General features: G+C 47.0%; 1 protein-coding gene across 3 annotated transcripts in view; it reads left to right on the plus strand.

Moving 5' to 3' along the window:
* Positions 1–20,362, plus strand: part of LOC110306813 (hippocalcin-like protein 1) — a 104,786-nt gene extending 84,424 nt beyond the window's left edge. For all 3 annotated transcript variants that reach the window (XM_085830215.1, XM_021178930.3, XM_021178931.3), the window contains 3 exons: positions 14,335–14,736; positions 15,954–16,059; positions 19,539–20,362. In XM_085830215.1, coding sequence (XP_085686341.1) covers positions 14,359–14,736; positions 15,954–16,059; positions 19,539–19,636 — 582 coding nt within the window. In that variant the 5' untranslated portion in view covers positions 14,335–14,358 and the 3' untranslated portion in view covers positions 19,637–20,362. The remainder of the gene's footprint in view (positions 1–14,334; positions 14,737–15,953; positions 16,060–19,538) is intronic.
* The last annotated feature ends 5,146 nt before the right edge of the window (positions 20,363–25,508 follow it).

The raw sequence follows: 25,508 nt of genomic DNA on the forward strand, positions 1-25,508 counted from the left end.
TACAAGTGGGTATAGATCCCAGGCCTTTACATCTGTTGCTTCAGGTTTTTATTCTGGTTTTCACCCAACTTGAACCAACCTTCAAGAAATGAATCTGAATTCCTTGGGTTTGATGGTATTTATTTCCTCTTTCTTTCCCTAGCCCTCCCTCTTCCCCACACCCTACATTCATCCATTTCTCCATCCCTCTCTTACTGTTCCTTACCATCCCAGACTGCTCCATGTTGTTCTGCTCCAGCCTACACTGTTCTGTTATTGTTGAGTAGTAGTGTGGGTTGTGAGTCCTTCATCGTTCCCCTTAGTGTGCCTGGAGAGGTAAGAGACCCAGAGTTGGGTAGCAGAAACAGGCTTACTGACAGTGGTCTCCCCTAAAATCTGAGCCTATGAGCTCTTGAAACTTAGCAGCTGTGAGGGGCCCCTGAGTCTGGCCCTATGAACTGTCACTCCCACCCCCAGGTAGGTGTACCCCAGGTAACACATGTCTGCACTCTCTCTGTTTTATAGTGACTCGCCTCTGAGCACACTGAGGCTTCCTCTGAGCATCCCTCTTCCCTGTCCACCAGTCAGCATCTTCTCCATCTGCCCAAGGTTAGGGTCATTCGCTCAGCACATCTTCAGGTCAAGTCCATGCATACTTGGTAAAGGTGGCTAGATGAATGAATGAGCAAAGGACTCGTATTCCTGTGTGTAAGAATAGCGAGCTCCCAGTGGGGATATCTTCCAGGTCCTATGTGGTGCTCTGAGGAGTCCTCCTCCTAACAGCTCTTCCTCCTGGGTTATCACTGGGGCCAGGAGGGATGGGAGCCTCTGAGTAGTCAGTGAGGTAACACATCTCTGTGTTGGGAGAGGGGTGTTGGTGTGTGTGTGTGTGTGTGTCTGTAAACTTTACAACGTGTATGGTATGAAGTGTGAGTCACTGCCTGAGAGTCCCTATCCCTCACATTCCTATTCCTAAGCAGTAGGCATGGACTTCCCAGGATACCTGCTGCCATGAGAGAAGGGGCCTTCCTCCTCCTGAAACTCCATCCCTGTGTCTAGCAAGCCCTTGGTGCTTGGGCCCCTGTACTAGACCTGCCCCTCAGCAACAGGAGCCTCTGAGGTCCCTGCCCTGATGTTTTCCTGGCTACATCCTTCCTTCCCTCCCCTCATTTCCTCTTTGAAGTACAGGAGTTAGCATGTCACTGGCCCCACCCCAGGGAGGCATCCAGATCACAGTGACCCCAGGCTCTCTGCCAGCACAGGACACAGTTTTTAATGCCACTGCACTAGGTGTGACCTGCAAGAGCAGCTTTTCAGGTCGGTGGCTTCCCTCCTCACAGGGTGCTGTACTCAGATGGAGCTCATTGAGGAAGCCTGTGGTCTTTCACAGTAAAAGTCCTCCAATGTCCCCACTGAGCATTTGCCTGGTGGTTCAGTTTGTCTCTGTCTCCTCATAGCTTCTGTTTCCCTTCCTTTCATAGAAATAGGCTGTAAACTCCACGCACAGAGACCTTCACTCTTGGTTTACAGCTAAGGAGACAGGACTCAGAGAAATCAAGGTAGCAAGAACATATGGCTAGAAGGGAAGGCTGTAGGCAGGGATTGACCTAGGGATCACCAAATCTGCATGTCCCATTGCAGCCTGACACAATAAACTGCAGTTCCTCTTAGAGAGGGACACATAGAGGCTCAGTCAGGACCAATGAGAGATATTCTACCCTGCTCTATGATAGGCCTGGCACAGCACCCTTGGGTTACTGCTGGACCCTCCCAGGAGAGTTGGGTGCTGGCCACTGGCCAGGGCAGTCTGAGTCATTGACCATGCAGAACCAGTCCTAGAGGCTCCATGCCATTCCCCTATCCACTGGGGAAAGGCCATTGCTGGCTTCTTGGCCTGCAGCATCAGAACAGAGTTGATATGAACTGTCATCCCAGTCAATCAGGAGCCCATCCATGTGTGAGTTGTTCCATAGCTGGCTCAGGGACCCCAAAGAACCTGCTGCATCCAGCCAGTGGCCAATATGCCAACCTGAGCCTGGGTGTTGAGCAGCAAGGAAGAGAAGCCTATTCTGACTCCATCCCACCAGGACTGATTGCACAAGACGTCCATCTGTAGAGGGACTGGGGGAACGAATTGGAGGCCTCTGCCCTCTCCTGCTTGCAGCAATGTCTTACATATCCTTCAAAAGAGCACTTAAGGCATGCTGTGCTCCAGTAATTTCAGCAGACTGAGGAGTGTCTTGAGTTCAAGGCTGGCCTGGGCTGAATAGAAAAACTCTATCATAGCCAGTTGCTAGTGGGGCACTGCTTTAATCCCAGTACTCAGGAGGCAGAGATAGATGGATTTGTGTGAGTTCCAGGTCAGCCTGGTCTACAGAGCAAGTTTCAGGACAGCCAGGGCTACACAGAGAAACCTTGTTTCAAAAAAAAAAGACTCTGTCACATGAAAACGGGAGGGGGAGGGAGAGGAGGGAGGATAGGCTGGAGTTGGCTACAACTGTTGGTAGAATGCTTGCCTAAGATTCACTGAAATCTAAAGTCTATCCCTAAGTGCACCACAAAATGCATGCGGTGGTGCATGGCTCTAACCCCAGCCCTTGGGAAATCGAGGCAAGAGGATCAGGAGTTCAAGGTCATCGTCCTTTACATAATGAGTTTAGTGTCTAGCCTGGGATACATGAGACCCTGTCTCAAAACCACAGGGTGTGGACTCAGCCCACAGGAAGAAGACTGTATAACACAGGTGTCTGTTCCTCTGGCTCAGCCTTGAGCTTCTACTGTGAAGTCGAGCATTGATTGTGTCCTGAGATTTTTGACTTGCTAATTCCCTAAGATTTCCGTAAAGCTGGACATTAGGTGAGGAACGTGAGGGCCTGGATCTGCCCTGCCTTTCATGTCTTTCCTGCTATCCCCATTGCCAGTTCCTAGTCTGCTTGGGTTGGTCATCTTGGTTGTGCTCCATGTTAGCTGGCCCACCTCTGTCCCTGTGAGGATACTATCACTTCCTCATTGGGCAGCTGTTGAGTGCTGCAGGGCAGTGAGTTCTCCTTAGCTCTGGCCCTGGCACAAACCCACACATTGCTTTTTGTTTTCCCCTCCTCCACCACAGGGAACTAGCTGCTCAGATGTCCTGCTGGTCCCATACAGAAGCAGAGGCCTGTAAAAGGTCTGGTCTGGTGATGAGCATCTTTGATGATAATGACCTCTTGGGAAGGAACAAGAAGCCTTACTTGGGACCCCATAGCTGGATTGCTGTCCAAAAGGAGGGACATCAGCATCTGGCAAGTGAACAGCCCCTAGTGTGACACATTCCTTGTGTCTATTCTACTGTCACTATTGTGCCAGAATGGAGGTTTCTAGAAGACTAATTCACCCACAACCCTCACATTCCTTCCTGAGTCCCTAACCCTGGAGGTCACAAAGTGTTTGATCTTCCAGGATAGGAAGAGTCTCTTGGGCCTCATGCTGAGCCTCTGAAATGTTATGCAGCCCTGACTCACAGTTATAAACAGTGTGTGTACCCTGCCTTGTTTGGGGGCACTGTGCAGGTTCATGGTGGCAAACTTTAAATACAAAAATTCAGGGCCCCACAGTCTGAGAGGTGGAGTGTTCCCTGTGTGTAAGCATAAGGACCTGGGTTCAGATCCCCATCACCTGTGTAAAGTGCCACATATGTCCTTGTTGGCTGTGACCCTAGCACTGTGGGATAGAGACAACAGGAACCAATTCTAGGGTAGTTCTGGCCAGCTAGTCTAGACAAAATGGTGAATAGTACTCTCTGGGTTCAGAGAGAGGCCCTGACTCTAAAACAGGGGCAGGACTCTGAGGCCTGTAGACCTGGCTCTGAGCTTACAAACAACTACTACTGTTTCAGAGGACCTGAATTCAGTTCACAGCACCCACATCTGGCTCTGTGAGCCACCAGGAACTTCAGTTCAGAGCCCTGACTTCTTCCTGCCTCTCTAAGCACGTGGCATACATACATACAGACATACATGTGAATAGAAATTTTAAAAACTTTTTTAAAAAGAAAAAGATAGCTGGGCAGTGGTAGCACACACCTTCAATCCCAGCACTCAGGAGACAGAGGCAGGTAGGTCTCTGTGAGTTTGAGACCAGCCTGGTCTACAGAGTGAGTTCCAGGATAGCCAGGGCTACACAGAGAAACCCTGTCTTGGGAGAATGGCAGAGTAAAGAAAAGCAAAAAGAAGGAAAAAACATTCTCTTTTTATTTATTTATTTATTTATTTTTGATTTTTCGAGACAGGGTTTCTCTGTGTAGCCCTGGCTGTCCTGGCACTCACTTTGTATACCAGGCTGGCCTCGAACTCAGAAATCCGCCTGCCTCTGCCTCCCGAGTGCTGGGATTAAAGGCGTGTGCCACCACGCCCGGCTGGAAAAAACATTCTCATGTCAACCTCTGTATCCTGGATGGGAAAGCATGCATGTGTGTATGTGTATAAGGGTCCATGTGTGTGTGCATGAGGGTGTGTGTGATGGTTTGTATATGCTCGGCCCAGGGATTGGCACTATTAGGTGTGGCCCTGTTAGAGTAAGTGTGACCTTATGAGAGTAGGCATGTCACTGTGGGTGTGAGCTTTAAGACCCTCATCCTAGCTGCCTAGAAGTCAGTATTCTGCTAGCAGCTTTCAGATGAAGACGTAGAACTCTCAGTTCCTACTGCAGCATGACTGCCTGGATGATGCCATGTTCCGTCCTTGATGATAATGGAATGAACCTCTGAACCTGTAAGCCAGCCCCAGTGAAATGCTGTCTTTTGTAAGAGTTGCCATGGTTGGTCATGGTATCTATTCACAGCAGTAAAACTCTAATATAGTGTTTAACACATACACATGCACACACACACACACACACATGCGCACACATACACACACACAGGAAAAGGGAGTTCAGTGTCTGATCTGAGGAAGTGCTCTGAACAAAACAGGACCAGAGTCTGAAGGTAGATGAGAATTGATGCTAATCCTAGAGGCCTCTTCCAAGAGAAAGCACATACACCCAAGGACTCAACCTCTCTGAAACAGACAGCAAGAAAGGCAGAGAGGTGGAGGATCTGCAGGTGCAGAGACCCTGGGGTTGAAACAGACTTACCAGGGTCCAAAGAGGGGAAAAGCACAGTAATGATGTCCCAAAAGTGTAAGTCTTAACAGAAGGTCAGAAATGCCATTCAGGATGTTGGGGAGAGTGACCATGGAGTCTGGGAAATCTGCCCACAAGGAGTGGTGGGATGTTTGTGTCTGAGCAGCCTGCAGGGTGTGAGTAGGAGCTTCCTGGGTGACTGGAGTGGGTGTGACCCAGATGAGCCTAGCTTAGTGAGGAGAGTCACCCACATGGCTCCCTTCCTGTTACAGTAGCAGTTTCTGTTAAGAAAAAAGTTCTTGGGGGTTTCCTGTTCTTTTCTCCACCTTCTCTGGTTCCCCAACTTGTGTGGGGCCTCTCAGCCTTTGGAAAGAGCAGAGGGAGAGAGGTCTGTCAGTGTAGGGTGAGGCTTTCCATGCAGCCTTGCCAGCTGCCCCTCTTTCTCCTTTTACATTGCACTTTTACCTTGTTGCTTAAGTTTTATGCATATGGATTAGTTTGTGTGTGGTGGGCAAGTGATCCAGTGAATGTAGGTCAGAGGACACAACCTCTGGGATTCAGTTCTCTCCTCCTACCACGTGAGTTCTCAGGCGTAAACTCAAGTCATCAGGCTTGGTGCCTGGTGCCTTTTCCCAGGGAGTTATTTCAATGGCTCTGATGCCTTTTTTTAATTATTATTAAAAAACAAAACAAAACAAAAAAAAAAAAACGGAAAAAAAACCAAAAAACAAAAAAATATTCATTAATGCTCTGGGGAGTTGGGAGTTTGAGCTCTTGGGGTATGGCTTGGGAGTCAGGAAGGATTTGCAGTGACTAGTGCCTTGACATGGGACTGTGGCTCAGATGGCAGGCTGAGGTTGCATGCTGGTACCCAGTAATACCCTATCCTCCCTCCCATAGATCTCACTGGGTAGCTGTGTGTTGTCCCACTCAGAAGAGGAGGGTACCTCTCTCACTGTAGCCTTCAGCTTCCCTGGCTGGGGTCAGGCTGGCTTCTCCAGAGAGGGCCAGAGTAGTCCTGCAGCCTATGTCTGTGGACCTGAGGAGGACTGTGGGATGGGAACACATTATCTCTCACTCATGGTATCAGAGAGTGAAGTGATCACTGGATGCCATAGGATGCTAATTGCTGTGAATTGGATCCCTGTGTGGTGGCATCAATTCTGGAGTTCTTGGTACTGCCCAGCACTGTCCACAGAAATATGATGACAGCTACATTCATATATAATATGATATTTTCTTAGAACCACATGGAAAGAGGAAAGAGAAACGGGGTGAACAATGTCCACAGCCTGTTGGTTCTAACCCATTGTATTCCAAACGGGCCCAAATCCTATATATTTTACCCTAAGGACTTGAATTTAGACTAGTCCAGTTTTCTAATGCTGTGACCCTTTAATACAGTTCCTCATGTCATGGTGACCCACAACCATAAAATTATTTTTATTGCTACTTTATAACTATAAATTTTGTCACCATTACAAATCTTAATGTAAATATATGTGTTTTCCAATAGTCTTGGGCAACCCCTATGAAGGGTCCTGCAATCCCCAAGGAGCTGGAACCCACTCATTGAGAAGCTCTGGTTTAGACCTACTATGCTTTCTTGACTAGTTTAGAAATTGAAAGGGGTGTCCCTGGACTAGTTTAGAAATTGAAAGGGGTGTCCCTGGAGGGCTAGGGACTGTGCCAGTCTTCGCCCTCTAGTGTCCGTCCATCCTCAGTGCAGCTTGTGTGGCATCAGGTGCATCCTGTAGCTGATGGCCATTCTGCCTAGGGCTACACTGAAGTGGAGGCTAAGGCTTTTTGAGTTTCACCTACTGCAGGATGGAGGAGGACGAGGGGGAGGAGGAAGAAGAGTAGGAGGAAGAGGAGGAGGACGAGGAACAATATTCTGCTGGTCACTGTAAGGAAGAGCACAGTTGAGGCTGATTTCCCCCTGCCACCTTCTGTTCTACCTGACATGGAACAGGCTCTCCATCAGCCAAGTCCAGATGGTCTGTTGAAGTTCAAATTCACAGAGGATGTACCCAGTCTCTCCTGAGTCCAGGACTTCATGGGGATTTGGTACCCACATCTCCCATCACCTTCCCTCCAGGGTCTATGTCTATCAGCCCTTGAGGTTTGGCAGTCTGACTGATGAGATTGCTGCATGGTGGGATGAATTGTACCATGCGTGTTCCTAGCCAGCACTGAGCTGTGGTTAATGGGACACTGGAGCTCCCAAGGGCCTTTCCCAGCAACAGCACAACTGTGATGTTAGCAAAGCTTTTTACTCGCAGTACCAAGCTCGGGTTAAATATTTTCACAGAGCTCCCCAGCTACTTGTTTGCTTTTTCTTTAATTTACAATTCAGTGTGTTAAGGACAATAAGAGCATAACAGACCCTGGGAGGAGGCGTAGGAGCTGTTAGCTCCCTCACCCAATTCCCATTACCGAGGAGTCACATGTCCTCCATGCTCCAAGGCTGTTGTCTGTCAGATCTTATCCCTGCTAAAATATGAAGTGGGAGGTGGCTGTGTGATCCCCAGGGACCCTCATTCCTTCCCCCTAAAAAGATGAAAGTAGGGCTGTCTGATCAATGAAGCCTGGGTTAGTCTGATGGCTGGTGCTACGTAGGTTATTTCTTCAGGGTAGCAGGCACAGTGATTTTTCTGTCCCTGAATAAGCATTCTTTTTTTGCCAGGTGTTTTCCCAGACAGCTAAACATCACTAAGGATGGCTTGGTTGCTTAATGAATGATAGAGGGGTCACAGGGTGTGTACCACTGAGCCCGTCACACATCTTTGCTGGTGTCTCAGTGCCTCCAGGAGAGCTAAAATGAGGTCCCTCGTATTAAATATTTTATCCAGGTCTCTGTTAGGCATCTACGGGCAAGTGCCAGGAAGCATCTATGAGGCCGCCAGCATTTGTGGGCTCCACTTAGCAGGTTCATGAAAGTGAGCATTAAGGGATCATGGCTTTGATAGCCACTTTATTGGCCAGGAGCTTCTGTGGGTACCAGCTAAAGGCACCTTGGAAACTCATTGCCTCTCAGGATGTTAGCAGGGAAGGGGCCCAGGATAGATCAAAACCCAAAGGACAGAGCCCAGTTCTAACCTAGGTCTTTTCTTTCTCGATGGGACTCATTCTGCTAACTCCTAGCTGAGCCACGTGAGACCGCTTACCACTCCCTGGAGGCTCTGTCATCCTCCACCATCCCCTCTGGGCCTACAGTTTTGACTCTAAATTCCATCTTCTTGGCCAGAGCACCTAGTTCTCCTGCCTAGGAATGTGTCATTGTAGTGCAGGGCACTCGAGAGTAGGGACCACAATCCAGCATGACTCAAGCATCTATACTTCAAGAACCCAAAAGATGCAAAACACTGGAGCAGGTCCAGACTGCCTACTCAAGTGTAGGCTTCTCTGTGAGCCACCCTCCCAGGTGATGGGGTGTATCTGTCAAGAAGGAGGCTAAGGTGGGGGTGGGGGGCTTTCTGCTGCTGGGAGCCTGCTTTCTTGCCCTCCCTGGGGGTTCTTTAGTTAGCTTGCTCTATGACTGTTGGTCCTCTCTCCCAAGTCTCTTTACTGAATCTTTGTCCCCTTTGGAAATGGAAAGGGGGGGGGGGTCACTGTCACGGACTGCACTGGGCTGAGAGTTCCTATTGGTCAGGGATAGCTGCTGGATATTCAACAGTCTCAGCACACTTAGCATTGTAAAGGTGTGTTTCCCCATCTGGGTGTAGAGGAACATGGCAGGGCAGGAGGACTATGCTCCATGGAGTCCCTCCAGGACTGGGGCTTCTTTACACAGAGCCTTTCTTTACTGGAGTTTCAGAAAAAGGCCAATCCTACCCTCTCTTCCTCCTTATCTCATACTGCTTATGCCATTGGTCCCAGGTGCTTAAGATGGCCAGACACATTCCCATTGTCACCATTCTTTCTTTAAATGACATTGCATGCAGGAGCAGATCTTCAAGCCATTGCTCCTCAGAACCAGGTCCCGAGGCTCAGACCCTTCCTTTTCCCTTTTCTACATCCCATGAACCCTCAATGCCTCAGGGGTAGCCCTGAAACATGGATTGAGGGCTCCTGGGTGGTCTCCATCCTCCTGATGCTTGCGCCTTGTTCTTTGCATCCAAAGAGTGTCACTCGGGATCTGCTTGGATGCTAGCTATGTCAAAGTTCTTCCTGCCTCCAAATTAGTATTAGTACATCCTGGGAACAAGGGCATCTTGTGTGTGTGTATGTGTGTGTGTACTATCAACACAGCAGCAAGCATGTCCTAAACCAATGCAAAGCATGAATTCTAATTAGCAGCCTGATATCAGGGAGGAGGCAAAGGCTGGGCAGAGGCACAACCCTGTGTTCTGTAGCTCCCTCCTCTGAAATATTTGGTAAGGAGCAGATCTTCAAGGCATTGGGAAGGGAATGGGAAATAAGGGAAACGAAGCCTCTCCTCCAACACCTCCAAGGCTGTCTGCACTGCAGCCTCCTCCCGGCAGATATCTGCAGAGCAGGTACAAGGAGTTTGGCATTCTAGTAGCATCCGTTAGATGATAAATCACAGACACAGCCGTGATGTGTATTCAATGAGGTGGGTGGATGCTGTGTGCATGACCTGGAAACCAAGGGTCTGTGGCAAGGCCGAGGGTTGCAGGGCTGTTGATCATGAAGAGGAGTCATAAGCACAGGGCTGGCTATGGTGGCAATGCAGCTGTTTGCACATTGCCCTCTCAGGGACTGTCATACCAGCACAATCCCATAGCTGGGCAGACTGGAGTTGGGTCCTGGCTCACTTAGGAGAGGTTCTGCAGCTCTCTGATGGTCAGTTCTCTGGTTAGCACGATGTATTTGATGGGTGACATTTCTAAGTGAACTCCAGGCCAGAGACACATTGTAAGTTTGCCTGTGTGAATGGTTCAGTGGTGAGGACCTTGGAGCTACATGGCTTCACCAGGTCTAGGTCTTCTCTCTCCAATAATAGTATTTGAGCTGGGGATCACACCCCCACACACACACACACAGCTTGGTCCAACCTGGCTTCTCTACCTTTCACCTCCTACCACCCCAAACTCTGCCCTGTTTTCTGGGGTCCCCCATCCACCTTGTCTCACACAGATGTATCTCCTGCCTGAAGGCCTCCCGAGGGGCTGCCACTGACAGAGACATCCAAGCAGCCACTTTCCTGGGCTCAGCTCATTGTCCCATCTTCTAGGTACTCCAGTTCCCTTCTCCCTCCCCCACCCTCCTTTCCCCTCTTCCTCCCTCCCTCCCTCCCTCCCTTCTTCCTTCTTTCCTTTCTTCCTTCCTCCTTCCTTCCTTCCCCATTAATATTCCTGGATTATCCCCAGATATCTCTTTTTGCACGCCTTGTCCTGCTTCACTAAGGGATTCTTTGGACCAAACATCACCAGGTGTACCACCCTCCCACTGTTGGCTGTCCTATTCTTACCTCCACTTCCGTGTTCCCAGTGTGGCTTCAATTTTACAAGTGTCTTGTTAATTGAGTTTCCAAAATGAATTACCTACAATAAAACTAGGGCATTTCTATCCCTTCCCAAAGAGTCATGATATGCTCTTACTCTGTGTTGGGGTGTGGATTAGAGCCCTGGGTAGTGGGCTCCATGGAGAGCAGCTAGCTCTTCATCTGTGTGCTTATCCTAGGCCTGTGGTGACCCCTCAGCCACCAGCAGTCGCATTTGTCCTCTGAGGGCAGACTCTGTGGCTGGAGAAGTTGGTATTTTGGGCTTCTGTTCAGAACTGGATGTAGCTAGCTTCTTGTGATACTTCTGGCCAGCACTGGCCACCCTGTCAAGCTCAATCTCCAGTGAGGCAGGGATAGGTTGGCTGACTCGTGGCTGAAGCCCAGGCTGTAGGTGATAAGGAAAGAGGACACTAAACCTTGGTAGAAGCAAGGCTGTGAGATAGGAAGTGAGTGTAGCAAGAAAACAGAGGATCTGGGGCTGGCGAGATGGCTCAGTGGTTAAGAGCGCCGACTGCTCTTCCGAAGGTCCTGAGTTCAAATCCCAGCAACCACATGGTGGCTCACAACCATCCGTAACGAAATCTAATGTCCTCTTCTGGAGTGTCTGAAGACAGCTACAGTGTACTAACATATAATAAATAATAAAATCTTTAAAAAAAAAAAGAAAACAGAGGATCTGGCAGTCAGCCATCACTGGGGGTCTTGAGAGGGCCTGCGCCCCTCTATATATGCACTCCAGGACCATAGTTCTGCCTTTTCAGTTTTGTTTCTTGTTTTTGAGACAGGGTTCTCTTTCTGTAGACCAGGCTGGCCTGGAGCTCAAAGTTATCTGGCTGCCTCTGCCTCTGACTGCTGGGATTAGAGCTGTGTGCCAGCACCAAGGCTCTGTCTCTATTTCTTGTTCCTGAAGCCCCTCTCAGACAGGGCTTAACCAACATTGTTCTATCAACTCAGAGGTTCTTGCCACCAGTCAAGAGACTGTGATTTGGGGATGCTTCTTCTTTGAGTAGAAAATAAAATCTAAGGGGACTGGGATCCTGGAGAGAGGGCTCTTAATGTTCTTGCAGAGGACCCCAGTTCAGTCCTGTTCCCTACACCCACATGGTGGCTCACAACTTCTGTAACTCCAGTTCCAGTGCTCCTACATTCTGTACACAACACTGCAGGTACCAGGCACACACACAATGTATTACATAACAAGAAAACCCTTGTAACATACTATATAAGTAAATATTATTAAAACATTGAAGGAGAAAAAAGGAAAGGAACATGTGGATACATTTCAACATCTTAAAACTGCAAATGAGCCATGCATTGTGTCTCACACCTGTGACTGCTAGACAGGGGAGGCAGGAAGGTAAGGGTGCAGGTTGTCCTCAGCTACATAGTAAGTTTGAAGCCAGCTGAGCTACATGAGACCCTATCTGAGAAAACAAATAAACAAATAAAATTACAAAGGAAAACACAACAAAAGGACCTACAAGGTACCTATCCATCCAGCCAATTCCCCTCTTCACTCAACTTTACCATTTTCTGTAAGTTCTTCCAGAGGAGGCCTCCACAGATAAACCCATCTGACCTTTTCTCAAAGATGGCAGCTGTCATCACGTGCCCTTGTGCAAGATCTTCTTCCATTGGTAGATCTCTCTCTCTCTCCCTCCCCCGCCCCGTGTGTGTGTGTGTGTGTGTGTGTGTGTGTGTGTGTGTGTGTGTGAGAGAGAGAGAGAGAGAGAGAGAGGGTGGGGGTTCTCTGTGTAGTCCTGGCTATCCTAGAACTTGCTCTGTAGCCCAGGCTATCCTTCCTTGAATTCCTATCTGTCTGCTTCTGTCAGTAAGTGCTAGAGTTAAAGGCATGCACCACTACTTGCCTGCTTGTTCTCTTTCTTTTAATATAATTTTTTTTGAGACAGGATCTAGTGTAGCCCAGGCTAGCCCTGAATTGCTATATAGTCAAGGATGACCTTGAACTCCTGATCCTGATGCCTCCACCCTCCAGTTCTGGAATTACAGATGTGTGGCACCTGGCTACCTGAGTTGATGATTATTTCTGATCAAGATACTGTGGACATTTGAGTTGATTGTTTGTAAAGGGGAGGACGTGTTTAGATAAGTAAATGTGTGCTTTGAAAGGCAATATCAAGCTGCCGTAGTTCTGTGTTGAACAAGGAACTTTAAATATCTCCTAGTTGTGTAGATAAGTAAATAAAATATGTACATAGAAAGCTAACAGCCTGGGAAAGAGGTGAAGAAGACAAGGGTGGTAGCAGGTAATACTGAATGCATGTCTCATCATCCTTAACAGGATCTAGCACCTAGAGCTTAGAATTCATAAGCCTCTGAGCAGTTCAGAGTGATTTCCTTTGGGACTTGGGTAGAGGAGACTCACCCACACTAGTTCTTCTACACATTTCAAAAATAACTGAGCTATGCAGTGTGTTATTGTGAATGAAAGAAACCAAAATTGAGGTAGGAAAGTGAACGAGTATTAATGTCCAGTGGCCAATCACTGCAGGATCTCACACTTGGGCCTTGTGAGAGAGTGCAGTGGAGTGTGCTGGCCAATTGAGCAGAGTCCTAGATTTCCATTGGGGCTGTTTCAGCTGTTAACATTCATATCAACATTCACCAGCCGATTGATGCCAATTCTAGATCTCCCTTGCAGAACAGTATCTCATAGGCATAATAAAGAGCAGGGACTCCCCAAAGGTTCCCAGGTGTCTCTTCTAGGGTTAAAAACAGCATGGTGTGTGTTGGTAACTTCTCCCAGTCCATTATGTGGAGGGGGACAAGGAGGTCTTGGGGGTAGGAATGGGGTTGGTAAATGTCATTTATAAAATTAGGGTTGCTGACAAATGAAGTTGAACTTTGAAGGGCCAAAGCCATGTTCCTGTTCTCTGGTATCATCCCTGAGTCCACTCAGGATGGGTGTCAACCTAGTTCTAAATTTACCCTAGCTGTGTTAGCTAAGAATGTGAACCACTAACATCCGCCTATGCAGGCAGGATTTATTTACTATGCAGCATCAGCAAATGTATCTGTGACAAGAAAACAAACAAACACACCAGGTTCCCCACGAGAAAAAGAACGAGCTGTTCAAAGCGAAGAGTCAGGATTGGGTCCATGAGACCCCTTTGCCCCAAGCTGATGAGCTGAGGGGTTTGTCTCAATCCTGCCTCTTGTTTAACCCTTACAGGACATTTGATAAAATTTCATTCCACTGATTTTAGGTTGTTTCTCCCTGTCCCCTTATACTATGATTCTGCATGCATGCTCCAAGTAGACTGTATTTAGCCATAAAAAGATATTCTTTCTGTCTTTCCTAGAGTGTTCTGGCTTTTGCCATGTTGTATAGAACCATTTTGTACCTCCTGAAGAGAGCCGTTCAGGAAACGCTAAAAGTTGGAGCTTGCACTATCATGGTCTTGAGTTTTTCTGGCCCAAAAGTTCTCAACCTGTGTGTCACAACCCCTGTGGGGATTGAATGACCCTTTCACAGTGGGTCACCTAAGACCATCCTGCATATTAGATATTTACGTTATGACCCATAACCATAGCAAAATTACAGTTATGAAGTACCAACGAAAATAACTTTATGGCTGGGGGTTCACCACAACATGAGGATCTGTGTTAAAGGGTTGCAGTTTTTGTAAGGCTGAGCACCACTGCTGTAACTGATGGCACTGGACATACAGAGGATGTTGCTTAGCCAGCATCGTGGTAGGGTGTGATAGGAAGCCAGACCTTGGGTCCCAGGCATCCACAGCTTACCTTGTGTCTTGTCCTTGCAGGTTTAGTCTCCACTGCCAGCTGCCATGGGCAAGCAGAACAGCAAGCTGCGTCCTGAGGTGCTGCAGGACCTGCGGGAACACACGGAATTCACTGACCATGAGCTTCAGGAATGGTACAAGGGCTTCCTCAAGGACTGTCCCACTGGCCACCTGACCGTGGACGAGTTCAAGAAGATCTACGCCAACTTCTTCCCCTATGGCGATGCCTCCAAGTTCGCTGAACACGTCTTCCGCACATTTGACACCAACAGCGACGGCACCATCGACTTCCGGGAGTTCATCATCGCTCTGAGTGTGACCTCTCGGGGCAAGCTGGAACAGAAGCTCAAGTGGGCCTTCAGCATGTACGACCTGGACGGCAATGGCTACATCAGCCGCAGTGAAATGCTGGAGATAGTACAGGTACTGGCACTTGGCAGGGCCAGGAGTATGGGGTACAGAGGGAGCGCAGGGATCCAGGACCCCCATCCCGGGCCCCAGAAACCAGGTCATTCCTTGGCCCACTTGCTACCCGGCGTACAGGAGTGTAGGTCTTTGCAGAGAGTAACGATAAAAGCCAAGCATCTATCGATTGCTTGCTGGACATCAGGCCCCAGCTGAGCTCATCTGTAAGGTTTATTCACACAATTCTATGAAACAGGTCTTGTGTGTGTTTTTTTTTTTTTTTTTTTTTAACCTCTAATGAGATCTGAGTCTCAGATAGGTGATTAAGACTTATCAGAGCAAGAACTGGCAAAATGGCTCAGTGGGGAAGAACACTTGATACCTAGCATGAGGACCTGAGTTCTGATCCCAACACCCACAGAAAAGCCAGGAGTGGCTGAGCATGCCCGAAACCCTAGAACAAAGGGAAAAGTGAGTCCCAGAAGCTTGCTAAGCAGGCAGCCTAGCTACAATCGTAAGCCCTGGCCGGGTTCAGTGAGAGAGAGAAAAGGGAAGATTGTGAACACTGGTATTGCTGTTTGGCCTCTGCACTGGTGGGTGTTCATCTGCACACATGTGTATAACATACACACATTAGCTGTCTATAGGGCTTCCTATAGAACGACACAGTAAAGGATGAGTCAGCAGTCAGTTCTTCACAGGAGCGATGCTTATGTGCACCCTGCATCCTTCCTGCTCCATGCTTTAAACCATTTCTGTATTTGGTCCAGTGAGCTGACTCTGTGGGTAAAGGTGAATGCTACCAAGCCTGGCAGCCTGGGTTTGATCCCTAAGACCCACATGGTAGGAAAAGAGAACCAGGGTCCACAAGTTGTCCTCTGCAGATTCAGGACCCATGGCTGGGCAGGGATCAATGTATTTCCCCTTTGACCTTCCCTCCAGGATTTCCCAGCTCCCCACCAAAGATCCTCCTTTCAGACAGACACTTTGCCCCACAACCTCCCCTCTACTCTGAACCAAGGAGCCCTCCATTCTTCCACGCCCCAGCTGTATCCTGTGCTCTTGAATGTCACTTAAACTTTCCTGGCTCCCTTTGCCCAGCACCTTGTCTGTGAGACTTGTTCTGATGAGAGAAGGGTCCTGACTCTGCCCTGTCGTTGCTCCTTGGTTGGCTGAGTGAGGACCATCACCCACCCTCCATCCTCCCGAGCACACTCACAGATGCCCCTTTGCAGGCCATCTACAAGATGGTGTCCTCTGTGATGAAGATGCCCGAGGACGAGTCCACGCCCGAGAAGCGAACAGACAAGATCTTCAGGCAGATGGACACAAACAATGATGGTAGGAAACATGGCAGGAGTGAGCGGGTGGGGTGGGAGGAGGGGGTTTAGGAGAGGGGGTGGGGATTAGGTGAGGGGAGCAGATGTGCCTGTGAAACTGTTGATGGCACACAACACCCTCTGCCCTATGCAGCACTGCTGCTTTCCAGCCCACTTGATTCAGCTCTGCTGAAGGGAGGGAGACTAGAATTCAGGGTCAGGGGCACCTAGCCTGCAATCTGAACCTTTCCAATGGCTTTATAACCATGGGCATGTCAGTAGACCCTCTGAGCTGTAGTCTTCATCCGCGTTGTCTGAGTTAGGGTTTCCATTGCTCTGATGACACACCATGGCCACAAGCAACTTGGGAAGGACAGGGTTTATTCACTCACAGTTTCCATATAACAGTTCATCATCAAAAGCAGTGAGGGCAGGACTCAAAGAGGGCAGGAACCTAAAGGCAGGAGCTTATACAGAGACCATGAAAGGGTTGCTACTTACTGGCTTTCTCCCCATGGCTTGCTCAGCCTGCTTTCTTATAGAACTCAGGATCACTAGCCCAGGGTTGTACCACCTACAATGGGCTGGGCCCTCCTCCATCAATCACTAGTTAAGAAAATGCCTTCTGGTCAGGCATGGTGGCACATGTCTTTAATCCCAGCTTATAGGAGACAGGAGGCTGTCTGTGAGCTCAAGGCTAACCTGGTCTAAAAGGTGAGTTCTAGGACAGTCAGGGCTGTTACATAGAGGAACCCTGATTCAAAAAACATAACAAAACAAAAAAGGGTGGGATGGGAAGAGAGAGAGAGAGAGAGAGAGAGAGAGAGAGAGAGAGAGAGAGAGAGAGAGAGAGAGAGAGAGAACATGCCCTACAGGTTTTCCTGCAGACATTTTATAGAGATATTAAAGTGAGGCTCCCTCCTCCCTGATAACTATAGCTTCTGTCAAGCTGACATAACATTAGCCAGCACACATGTTGACAGAAGGAGTGGTCTTACTATTTCTACAAGTATATATGGGGAGGGGAGGCAGGTATACTGGTGGCTGAGAGGTGAGACACTGTGAATCAAGGGGCTTTGAGTGTTGGGATTCTGAGAGGCTGCCCAGGCCATCATCCTGGGATGTGAGGCACCTCGGATACTCATGGGGTTCATCAAGCATAGAAGCCTCATTTGCCTGTGGTCATCGTACCTAGGACTGTGAGGTCCTACCACAGCTGCAAAATGGCAGGTCTCAGACGGAGGCAAGGTGGTGAGAGGTCACCAGGACATGCCCTGTGTCCTCCTGTACCTTGGCTGAGTTTCTCACAGGACCTCAGCAAGGGTGAGGTAGCTGCACGGTGAGTTGATCCTGCCCGTCCATGACTTTGTAGAGCCAAGAGTGATTGGCTTGTGTTCTAACACGAAATGCAGCATTTAGGCAAGAAAAGACTCCCCAGGTTGTGCTGAAATTAAATGTACTCAAATGCACAGGAAAGTGCTGTGTGGAACCTCGAGTGCTTGGTGCAGGTGAGCTGAGGACAGGGCTCAGTGGGAATCAAGGCTCCCGTGGAACTGTAGACAGCAAAAAGCTTTCCAGACATCAAGGAAATGCTTTCAAAACATGTCCACACACAAAGCAATGCAGCCTCTTGCCTGGTGCTGCCTTTCAGCCATTTTCTAAAGTGTTCTTTACTCTCTTGTGTACTCTGACACGGAGGCTTGTGTTCCAACAGACCATACTGAGGCTTGCCCACTTCCCAGGTTTGGCTTTCTTCTCCGTGAAATGGGGATAAGCCCACTGGTGTGGGTGTGAGGCTGAAGTAGCTCTATGTTGGTGGCACACTTAACATGGAGGGCCATTGTTTCTGATTGTCAAAGCCAGGAGCTGCACCAGTTTCAGAGTGGAGACCGTGTCCCCACTGTGCACTTGTCCAATTGTTTGTTTCTCACAATGGAGGCCACTGAGTGCATACTCTGCCCTGTAAGCCAGGGGCCACTTGCTAGCACTGAAGAGATGAGAAGTCTGGGCTGTCAGAGAAACTGGTACAGAATAGGACAAGGATAGGACAGCAAAGGTGGATAGCTCGCAACACCCGAAGCTGACAAGAGTCTACACTAGGGGGCGCTGTGATAGTTTTAACTGTCAACCTGACTCAGTTTAGAATCACCTCAGAAGTCATTAAGATTTAGTATTTATTTTCTACATGAGGGTTTGCCTGAATGCATGTTTGTGTAAGACGTTAGAGGCCAGGAAAGGGCACTGGGTCACCCTGGAACTGGAGTTACAAATGATTGGGAACCGCCCTATGGATGCTGGGAAGTTTATCCAGGACCCTCTGCAAAAGCAGCAACTGCTCTTAACTGCTGAGCCATCTCACCAGTCATAAAGGAGAGGCTTTGTTTGTTTGTTTGTTTGTTTTTTATAGACAAGGTTTCTCTGTGTAGCCCTGGCTGTCCTGGAACTTGCTGTTTAGACCATGTTGGCTTCAAAGTCAGAGATCCACCAGTCTGCCTCCTGAGTACTGGGATTAAAGATGTGTGCCACCACTGCTCAGCTCAGAAGAATCTTAATGAAGAATTATCTAAATCAGTGGTTCTCAACCTATGGGTTCCAACCCCTTTGGGGGATCAAATGAACTTTTCCCAGAGGTGGCATAAGACCAACAGAAAACACAAATATTCATATTCATATTCATAACAATAGTGTAATTATGGTTATGAAGTAGCAGTGAAAATAATCTTTTGGTTGAGGGTCACTACAACACAAGGAACTGCATTAAAGGGTCACAGTATTAGGAAGGCTGAGAACCACTCATCTAGATCATGGCAGTCTATGAGCATGCCTGTTGCGGGTTGTGTTGTTGGTTAATTGATGTGGGAAACCCCATTACTATTCTCTAGACAGGGGGCCTGAACAGTGTAATAAAGGGAAAAGAAGAGTATCAGAAAAAAGTGCAGAGTCTCTCTGCCCTGTGAGGTTTTAAAGCCTTGACTTCCTGAAGTGATGAATTGTAACCTAGAAGTAAACCAAAGAAAACTTCCTCCCTTAAGTTGCTTTTAGTCAGGGGATTTTTATCATAGTAAGAGAAATGGAATTTGACCTGCAGCCATAATTAGTCATGTCTCCCCAGTTGCCCCAGACCATGGTGGCTCTCCAGGTCTCTAAGTGGGGCTAGCAGCTTACTTCATGCCATAGAGTTCATTACCAAACCTCATGACTTTTGCTCCATCCCCACGACCTACACCTTGAAAGGAAAACCTGCTCTTACAAGTTGTCCTCTGACCACATGTGTGCCTCAACATGGCATGTGTGTGTGTGTGTGTGTGTGTGTGTGTGTGTGTGTGTGTGTGACAGGAGGAGAGTCAGAGAGAGACAGAGAGAGAGAGAGAGAGACAGAGAGAGAGAGAGAGACAGAGAGAGACAGAGAGAGAAAATACTGGACATTGTCCATTTTCCAGAGGGTTCCAGACTTTAAGCAGAGCACTGACTAATCCTACATCTCCCGCTTCCATCCCTTAGGCAAACTGTCCCTGGAAGAATTCATCAAAGGTGCCAAGAGCGACCCATCCATTGTCCGGTTGCTGCAGTGTGACCCCAGCAGTGCTAGCCAGTTCTGAGGGGAATGGGCTTTTGGACATTTGTGAGAAACACAGGCTTGGCCTGCCATCTTCAGCTTTGCTTGTAAAAGTGGATTCCTCCGTGATCTCTCCTGTTCTCCCAGGACCTGGGTCCAGGCAGCAATCGCACCCTCCTGACCTGGCCAACTGTGGCTTCCTCCTCCTCCCGTCCAGGCTGGCTCCTTCCAATGGTTCAAGTGTTCTCGACTGTAGGGCTCCTCCCTGCTCACAGAGGGCCTGGTGGCCCTTAAGGACACCAGACAGGACATTTCAGTATCTTACCAAGACCAGCTAATTTATTCTATGATCCCAGGTGATTTTGTGAGGATGAAAAAGATGGAGAGTAGACAGGCAAGCCCTTCCTATGCATGGCTCCACCTCCCTTGTTCATTTTCTCTGACCAAAGCCGCTTGCATGTATATACCGTGGTATCCTTACTTTTAATATATGAGTTATATGTACGGTGAGATGGACTATAATGTTCAGCCCCTATATTTAATGCCTCTGACTGCCTTTGAAGCATGGTCCCCTGTGGCCTGTGATTCCCCCCACCCCCAAGTCTGGCTGTGCTGTGATATTTATGCATTCATGATTTGCCTGATTCCACAGGAGATACATGCATGCCCAGGGCTGTGGACATCTGCCCTCCGTCCTGTAAATGCAGGTGTTTCTGTGTGCTCTGTCCTTCCTGTCGATTGGTCTGGCATATTAAAATGATCAAATAAACCAAGGTCTGTGAGTTTCCTGTGTTGCAGCATTCACCCTATTCATGGTGAATCTTGAGCAGAAGTGGGTCCCTCTTCTAACTGCCACTGTGTCTACACACATTCTATGCCTGTTCTACAATATCTGCCTAATGTCAAGAAAGCCTTGTGAAAATATAGGTTGACTGTTCTTGGCAGGTCTTACTGTGACATGCTGCCTCCCTCCCCACTCCCTCTGTGGTTTAATCAGCAAGGTAGCAGGAAAGCCAACTTCAAGAGAAAGGAGCAGGGTCAGCAGCAGCAGCAGTGAGGGGAAGACCTGGGCTCTCATTATCCTCTTCTGTGATCATGCCTATGTCTGGTCCCTAAAAGTGCTTCCATCATGAAGATGTTTGCCTTTTGTACCCAGAAGTCATCAGGAACCAATATGTTTCTCCCGATTCCCATGTCCCCCATGTCTTAGTTAAGGTTCCTGGTGCTGTGATGAGACACGAGGAACGATAGCAATTTGGGGAAGAAGGGTCTTATTTCACTCGCAGTTGATAGAACAGTTCAGCAACAGTGAGGGCAGGAACTCAAGCAAGATCAGGATGTTCTCTTAATTGCTGAGCCTTCTCACCATCCTGGCTTGCTTTCTTACACAGCCAAGAGGTGGCACCACCCACATCAATCATTAATCAAGAGAATGCCCTCACAGACTTGCCTACATGCCAGTCTGATGGAGGCATTTTCTCTGGAGTTTGTGTGCTTCGTTTTGGATTTTATTTTTTATTTTTTTATTTTTTTTATTAGGTATTTTCCTCAATTACATTTCCAATGCTATCCAAAAAGTCCCCAATACACTCCCCCCCCCAGTCCCCAACCCACCCACCCCTTGGCCCTGGCATTCCCCTGTACTGGGGCATATAAAGTTGGCAAGTCCAATGGGCCTCTCTTTCCAGTGATGGCCGACTAGGCCATCTTTTGATACAAATGCAGCTAGAGTCAAGAGCTCTGGGGAACTGGTTAGTTCATAATAATGTTCCACCTATGGGGTTGCAGTTCCCTTTATCTCCTTGGGTACTTTCTCTAGCTCCTCCATTGGGGGCCCTGTGATCCATCCAATAGCTGACTGTGAGCATCCACTTCTGTGTTTGCTAGGCCCCGGCATTGTCTCACAAGAGACAGCTATATCTGGGTCCTTTCAGCAAAATCTTGCTAGTGTATGCAATGGTGTCAGCGTTTGGAAGCTGATTATGGGATGGATCCCTGGATATGGCAGTCTTTAGATGGTCCATCCTTTCTTCACAGCTCCAAACTTTATCTCTGTAACTCTTTCCATGGGCGTTTTGTTCCCAGTTCCAAGAAGGGGCACAGTGTCCACACTTTGGTCTTCGTTCTTCTTGAGTTTCATGCGTTTAACAAATTGTATCTTATATCTTGGGTATCCTAAGTTTTTGGGCTGGTATCCTAAGTTTTTGGGTTAATATCCACTTATCAGTGAGTACATATTGTGTGAGTTCCTTTGTGAATATGTTACCTCACTCAGGATGATGCCCTCCAGATCCATCCATTTGCCTAGGAATTTCATAAATTCATTCCTTTTAATAGCTGAGTAGTACTCCATTGTGTAAATGTACCACATTTTCTGTATCCATTCCTCTGTTGAGGGGCATCTGGGTTCTTTCCAGCTTCTGGCTATTATAAATAAGGCTGCTATGAACATAGTAGAGCATGTGTCCTTCTTACCGGTTGGAACATCTTCTGGATATATGCCCAGGAGAGGTATTGCTGGATCCTCTGGTAGTATTATGTCCAATTTTCTGAGGAACCGCCAAACTGATTTCCAGAGTGGTTGTACCAGCTTGCAATCCCACCAACAATGAAGGAGTGTTCCTCTTTCTCCACATCCTCGCCAGCATCTGCTGTCACCTGAATTTTTAATCTTAGCCATTCTGACTGGTGTGAGGTGGAATCTCAGGGTTGTTTTGAGTTGCATTTCCCTGATGATTAAGGATGTTGAACATTTTTTCAGGTGCTTCTCTGCCATTCGGTATTCGTCAGGTGAGAATTCTTTGTTCAGTTCTGAGCCCCATTTTTTAACGGGTTATTTGATTTCTGGAGTCCACCTTCTTGAGTTCTTTATATATATTGGATATTAGTCCCCTATCTGATTTAGGATAGGTAAAGATCCTTTCCCAATCTGTTGGTGGTCTTTTTGTCTTATTGACGGTGTCTTTTGCCTTGCAGAAGCTTTGCAACTTTATGAGGTCCCATTTATCGATTCTCGATCTTACAGCACAAGCCTTTGCTGTTCTATTCAGGAATTTTTCCCCTGTACCCATATCTTCGAGGCTTTTCCCTACTTTCTCCTCTATAAGTTTCAGTGTCTCTGGTTTTATGTGGAGTTCCTTAATCCACTTAGATTTGACCTTGGTACAAGGAGATAGGAATGGATCAATTCGCATTCTTCTACATGATAACCGCCAGTTGTGCCAGCACCATTTGTTGAAAATGCTGTCGTTTTTCCACTGGATGGTTTTTGCTCCCTTGTCAAAGATCAAGTGACCATAGGTATGTGGGTTGATCTCAGGTCTTCAATTCTGTTCCATTGGTCTACTTGTCTGTTGCTATACCAGTACCATGCAGTTTTTATCACAATTGCTCTGTAGTACAGCTTTAGGTCAGGCATGGTGATTCCACCAGAGGTTCTTTTATCCTTGAGAAGAGTTTTTGCTATCCTAGGTTTTTTGTTATTCCAGATGAATTTGCAGATTGCCCTTTCAAATTCGTTGAAGAATTGAGTTGGAATTTTGATGGGGATTGCATTGAATCTGTAGATTGCTTTTGGTAAGATAGCCATTTTTACAATGTTGATCCTGCCAATCCATGAGCATGGGAGGTCTTTCCACCTTCTGAGATCTTAATTTCTTTCTTCAGGGACTTGAAGTTCTTGTCATACAGATCTTTCACTTCCTTAGTTAGAGTCACGCCAAGGTATTTTATATTGTTTGTGACTATTGAGAAGGGTGTTGTTTCCCTAATTTCCTTCTGTGCCTGTTTATCCTTTGTGTACAGAAAGGCCATTGACTTGCTTGAGTTAATTTTATATCCAGGTACTTCACCGAAGCTATTTATCAGGCTTAGGAGTTCTCTGGTGGAATTTTTAGGGTCACTTATGTATACTATCATATCATCTGCAAAAAGCGATATTTTGACTTCTTCTTTTCTGATTTGTATCCCCTTGATCTCCTTTTGTTGTCTAATTGCTCTGGCTAGGACTTCAAGTACAATGTTGAATAGGTAGGGAGAGAGTGGGCAGCCTTGTCTAGTCCCTGATTTTAGTGGGATTTCTTCCAGCTTCTCACCATTTACTTTGATGTTGGCTACTGGTTTGCTGTAGATTCCTTTTATCATGGTTAGGTATGGGCCTTGAATTCCTGATCTTTCCAAGACTTTTATCATGAATGGGTGTTGGATTTTGTCAAATGCTTTTTCAGCATCTAACGAGATGATCATGTGGTTTTTGTCTTTGAGTTTGTTTATATAATGGATTACATTGATGGATTTTCGTATATTGAACCATCCTTGCATCCCTGGGATGAAACCTACTTGGTCAGGATGGATGATTGTTTTGATGTGTTCTTGAATTCGGTTAGCGAGAACTTTATTGAGGATTTTTGCATCAATATTCATAAGGGAAATTGGTCTGAAGTTCTCTATTTTTGTTGGGTCTTTATGTGGTTTAGGTATCAGAGTAATTGTGGCTTCATAGAATGAGTTGGGTAGAGTACTTTCTGATTCTATTTTGTGGAATAGTTTGTGAAGAACTGGGATTAGATCTTCTTTGAAGGTTTGATAGAACTCTGCACTAAACCCATCTGGTCCTGGGCTTTTCTTGGTTGGGAGACTATTAATGACTGCTTCTATTTCTTTAGGGGATATGGGACTGTTTAGATGATTAACCTGATCTTGATTTAACTTTGGTACCTGGTATCTGTCTAGAAACATGTCCATTTCATCCAGGTTCTCCAGTTTTGTTGAGTATAGTCTTTTGTAGAAGGATCTGATGGTGTTTTGGATTTCTTCAGGGTCTGTTGTTATGTCTCCCTTTTCATTTCTGATTTTGTTAATTAGAATACTTTCCCTATGCCCTCTAGTGAGTCTGGCTAAGGGTTTATCTATCTTGTTGATTTTCCTCAAAGAACCAGCTCCTTGATTGGTTGATTCTTTGAATTATTCTTGTTTCCACTTGGTTGATTTCATCCCTGAGTTTGATTATTTCTTGCCGTCTACTCCTCTTGGGTGAATTTGCTTCCTTTCGTTCTAGAGCTTTCAGGTGTGTTGTCAAGCTGCTAATGTGTGCTCTCTCTAGTTTCTTTTTGGAGGCACTCAGAGCTATGAGTTTTCCTCTTAGAAATGCTTTCAATGTGTCCCATAAGTTTGGGTATGTTGTGGCTTCATTTTCATTAAACTCCAGAAAGTCCTTAATTTCTTTCTTTATTCCTTCCTTGACCAAGGTATCATTGAGAAGAGTGTTGTTTAGTTTCCACGTGTGTGTTGGCTTTCTATTATTTATTTTGTTCTTGAAGATCAGTCTTAGTCCATGGTCATCTGATAGGATGCATGGGACAATTTCAATATTTTTGTATATGTTGAGGCTTGTTTTGTGACCAATTATGTGGTCAATTTTGGAGAAGGTACCGTGAGGTGCCGAGAAGAAGGTATATCCTTTTGTTTTAGGATAAAATGTTCTGTAGATGTCTGTCAGATCCATTTGTTTCATAACCTCTGTTAGTTTCACTGTGTCCCTGTTTAGTTTCTGCTTCCATGATCTGTCCATTGGTGAAAGTGGTGTGTTGAAGTCTCCCACTATTATTGTGTGAGGTGCAATGTGTGCTTTGAGCTTTACTAAAGTATCTTTAATGAATGAGGCTGCCCTTGTATTTGGAGCATAGATATTCAGAATTGATAGTTCCTCTTGGAGGATTTTACCTTTGATGAGAATGAAGTGCCCTTCCTTGTCTTTTTTGATAACTTTGGGTTGGAAGTCAATCTTATCAGATATCATAATGGCTACTCCAGCTTGTTTCTTCCTACCATTTGCTTGGAAAATTGTTTTCCAGCCTTTCATTCTGAGGTAGCGTCTATCTTTTTCTCTGAGATGAGTTTCCTGTAAGCAGCAAAAT

The sequence above is a fragment of the Mus caroli genome, unplaced genomic scaffold (assembly GCF_978045245.1).
Source record: "Mus caroli unplaced genomic scaffold, Mus_caroli_1 scaffold_14, whole genome shotgun sequence".
Taxonomy (NCBI): domain Eukaryota; kingdom Metazoa; phylum Chordata; class Mammalia; order Rodentia; family Muridae; genus Mus; species Mus caroli.